A 3697-nucleotide genomic window follows, 5' to 3' on the forward strand; every position below is an offset into this window, starting at 1 on the left:
CGACTGGCCGGGTGGGCAGCAGCAGCTCCGCGGTGCGCCACGCTTGTCCGACACGGGCCCGCCTAGTACAATTAGTTGATTTTTAGTACGGTTATTGATGAACTCAAACGATATCTTTTGTATCGTATGGAATTGGGGTAGAACATACGAGGGATATGGCTGTTGAACAGGAAAAATGAGGTCTGCCCTTCTATGTTGAAGTTCATAGAAAATCAATTTGCATGGTTTTGTATGGATTTGAGGTAGAACATATGAAGGATATGGCCGTTGAACAGGAAAAATGAGGTCTGCCCGGCGCGTCCGCGGGCGTATAAGGGTCAAATTAGATGACCGCGACTGTTGATGCTCTGACAAGTACTACATCATTTGTTTTGTGAAATTTGTAAATTATCCTTCACACTGAGGCTTCACATCTCAAACGGTCAACAATTAGCAAAACAGCGATAAAATTCTCGAAGTATATTAGCTTACGATTAACCAAGAGCATGCAAGCAACATAATACTCGGTACATAAATGAGCTTCAGCTCAGAGGCGCTCGAGCTCCGGGTTGTACACATCGCTGGGCTGCCGAACCTGCTTGTGCGGCAGCGGCTTCACCCCCTCCGCCGCCGTCTTCTCCTTCGCATCCTCCTTCTCCAGCTTTGCGGCGCCGCCACCACCGCTGACGACGTCGTCGCCTCCGCCTCGTTGCTTCTCCGCCGTGTCTGCACCCAGGAACTCGCGTGGGGCGCCATGGTGGGCAGCCGTGCCGTCGACCTCGCTTGCCTTCGCCCGCTGCTCCATGGCTGCACGCGTCCTGTATCCGTACGCAAAGGGCGTCTGTTACTTGCGTGTCTCTCGCCGGTCGCTCCCTCGACCGCTGTTTTGTAAGTGCGCATGCGCGCACTGTATGCCCGTGCTACGTGTGCAAGCATGCAAGGGCTACGGCCGCCGCTGCGCCACGTCGGAAGGGTACGTGTACAGTGACCATCTGTCCTCGTCTCTGGAATCGGGTACGGAAGTGTGTATAATTTCGAATATCCATTTCTGAGACTCATCTGGATTCGGTTAAAATAAAATTAAAAAATTCAACTCTGTTTTGCATGGTAGATTATTTGGTGAGTAAGGTGCCCTTAAATTTCATATCATTTCAACATATGAGTAGCTCTTAACAAAAAAAACTAAATCATAATAATACATGATCAGTAATCTTTTTTATAAACCACAAATTTGTATTTTTTATCATAGCTATTCAGATGTCTAAACGATCTGAAATTTAGCACACACCTCACGCATCAAATTATCTACCATGCAAAAAAATGATTTAAAAAAATCTAGTATATGTTTTGGATTATTTTTTTCATCGCGGGTGTAGATGAGCGTGGGCACCGAATCGATGCTTCTGTATAATTCGCGCAAACTAAGTTTACACTCAATTTATGATAACAAAAAATCTTATAATTTTTTACAAGGAGAATAAGATAAAAAAGACTGAACAAATTGACCCGTTTATGAACTAGGCTGAAATCATACCAATTATTTATTTTATTCTGCAAGAAAATTTTCAATCTATTCATCAGCTTCATGGCAGTACAAAGATCATAAATAAAAAAACTACATCTAGATGTGTCGATCATCTAGCGACGACTATAAGTATTGGAGCGAGCTAAAGACGCGCCGCCGTCATTGCCCTATCGAAGATGGGCATCATTGTGCTAAGGCCCCACAGAATCAACGCACCGGCACAATAGACGAAGAACAAGTGGGAAAACAAAGATGAGAAAAAACGAGTCCATGACACGGCACGTGTCAGGACAATAGTAACATCATAAGAAGAGACACAAGTAGAGAAGTGGTGTTGTCGAGATTATCACAATACCAAGACTTAGATAGTTGCCGAGGGCACTCTCGTTCGTTTCGATCCCCAGCGGCATGGTATACAAGAACATCCATGATCAACGGATGTCAAAGCATGACCGCAGGCTCCGCCAAAAAGGGTCAAGATACTAGAGAAATGCAAGCTGAGAGAGTGTCTTCGAATAGGAACCTTGAGAGGGGCTCCATCATAGTAAATCAAGACGATTAGCAAGTTGGGGAGCCACCTTGCGCCACCTTTGAACAAAAATAAACCGAGGCTACACCAAGAGCACGAAGCTCCTCGCAGCACAATGACCGCCATTGAAAGGAACTGAGCAAGCACAACAGCTGGAAGTCAACGTCGAGGCATCGCATGGAGGGTTGGGCAGGGGGAGCAGTTGTCGACGTACAAACAGAGACAAAACGAGTATAGGTGCACTCAAGATCACGATCAGGGAGATTAACAATAACAACGCAGGGGACTGGCGTCATACTCGCTCAAGTATAGGATCCAAGTAGGGATTTCTCCCAAAGTACACATATACTCAACCATATCGGGGATCAAAACAACACTATCAAGATGGGAAACAACATGAAGTGTCACCGCAGTCTCGGACACCAGCATATGACCAACCATGAATTTCTCCCAATCCCCGGCCACACCCCCACGCGACAAACACAACACAACCGGCAAAAGCATCGGGGCGTGCTATAATGGACGATCCCAAGGTGAGGTTATTCCTTTCGGCAGAGCAAGCCGACAAGCACCTTGACATCAAGGGCGCCAACCATGTTTCCTCGGCGGGCAAGGAAGTCCATGAATGTCGACAATCCACCGGGAGAACTAGGTGTTGGGGAACGCAGTATTTCAAAAAATTTACCTACGATCACGCAAGATCTATCTAGAATATGCATAGCAACGAGACGGGAGAGTGTGTCCATGTACCTTCGTAGACCGAAAGCAGAAGCGTTTAGTAACATGGTTGATGTAGTCGAACGTCTTCGCGATCCAACTGATCCAAGTACCGAACGTATGGCAACTCCGTGTTCAGCACACGTTCAGCACGATGACGTCCCTCGAGCTCTTGATCCAGTCGAGCCCAAGGAAGAGTTCCGTCAGCACGACGGCGTGGCGGCGGTGATGATAAATTTACCATCACAGGGCTTCGCCTAAGCACTACGACGATATGACCGAGGTGTGTAACTATGGAGGGGGCGTCGCACATGGCTAAAAGAAGACTTGGCGTGCCTTTGGGGTGCCCCCTCCCACGTATATAATGGAGGGGAGGAGAGGAGGCCGGGCATAGGGGGGCGCTCGCCATAGGGGAGTCCAACTAGGATTCCCAATCCTAGTTGGAATCCCCTTCCTTTCCAAGAGAGGGAGAGAGAGGAAAGGAGGAAGAGGGGAGAAGGAAAGAGGGGGTGCCGCCCCCTCCCTAGTCCAATTCGGACTGGCCATGGGGGGCGCGGCCTCCCTTGTGACCCTCCTCTCCTTTCCACTAAGGCCCATGAAGGCCCATGAACTTTCCGGGGGGTTCCGGTAACCCCCGGTACTCCGAAACTACCCGAGCCATTTCGATGTACGAATGTAACCTTTCAATATATGAATCTTTACCTCACGATCATTTCGAGACCCCTCGTCATGTCCGTGATCTCATCCGGGACTCCGAACAAACTTCGGTTCATCAAATCACATAACTCATAATACAAATCATCATCGTATGTTAAGCATGCGGACCCTATGGGTTCGAGAACTATGTAGACATGACCGAGACACATCTCTGGTTAATAACCAATAGCGGAACCTAGATGCTCATATTGGTTCCTACATATTCTACGAAGATCTTTATCGGTCAAACC

The 3697-nt window shown here is 47.8% G+C and overlaps 1 protein-coding gene across 1 annotated transcript; it reads right to left on the reverse strand.

Annotated features, from left to right (window-relative positions):
* Positions 1 to 526: 526 nt before the first annotated feature.
* Positions 527 to 784, reverse strand: LOC119298666. Its single transcript, XM_037575973.1, has one exon. It carries the CDS (start codon positions 782 to 784, stop codon positions 527 to 529), a length of 258 nt encoding a protein of 85 aa, XP_037431870.1.
* Positions 785 to 3697: the final 2913 nt, after the last annotated feature.

This window comes from Triticum dicoccoides, chromosome 5A, assembly GCF_002162155.2.
Source record: "Triticum dicoccoides isolate Atlit2015 ecotype Zavitan chromosome 5A, WEW_v2.0, whole genome shotgun sequence".
In the NCBI taxonomy this organism is placed as follows: Eukaryota; Viridiplantae; Streptophyta; class Magnoliopsida; order Poales; family Poaceae; genus Triticum; species Triticum dicoccoides.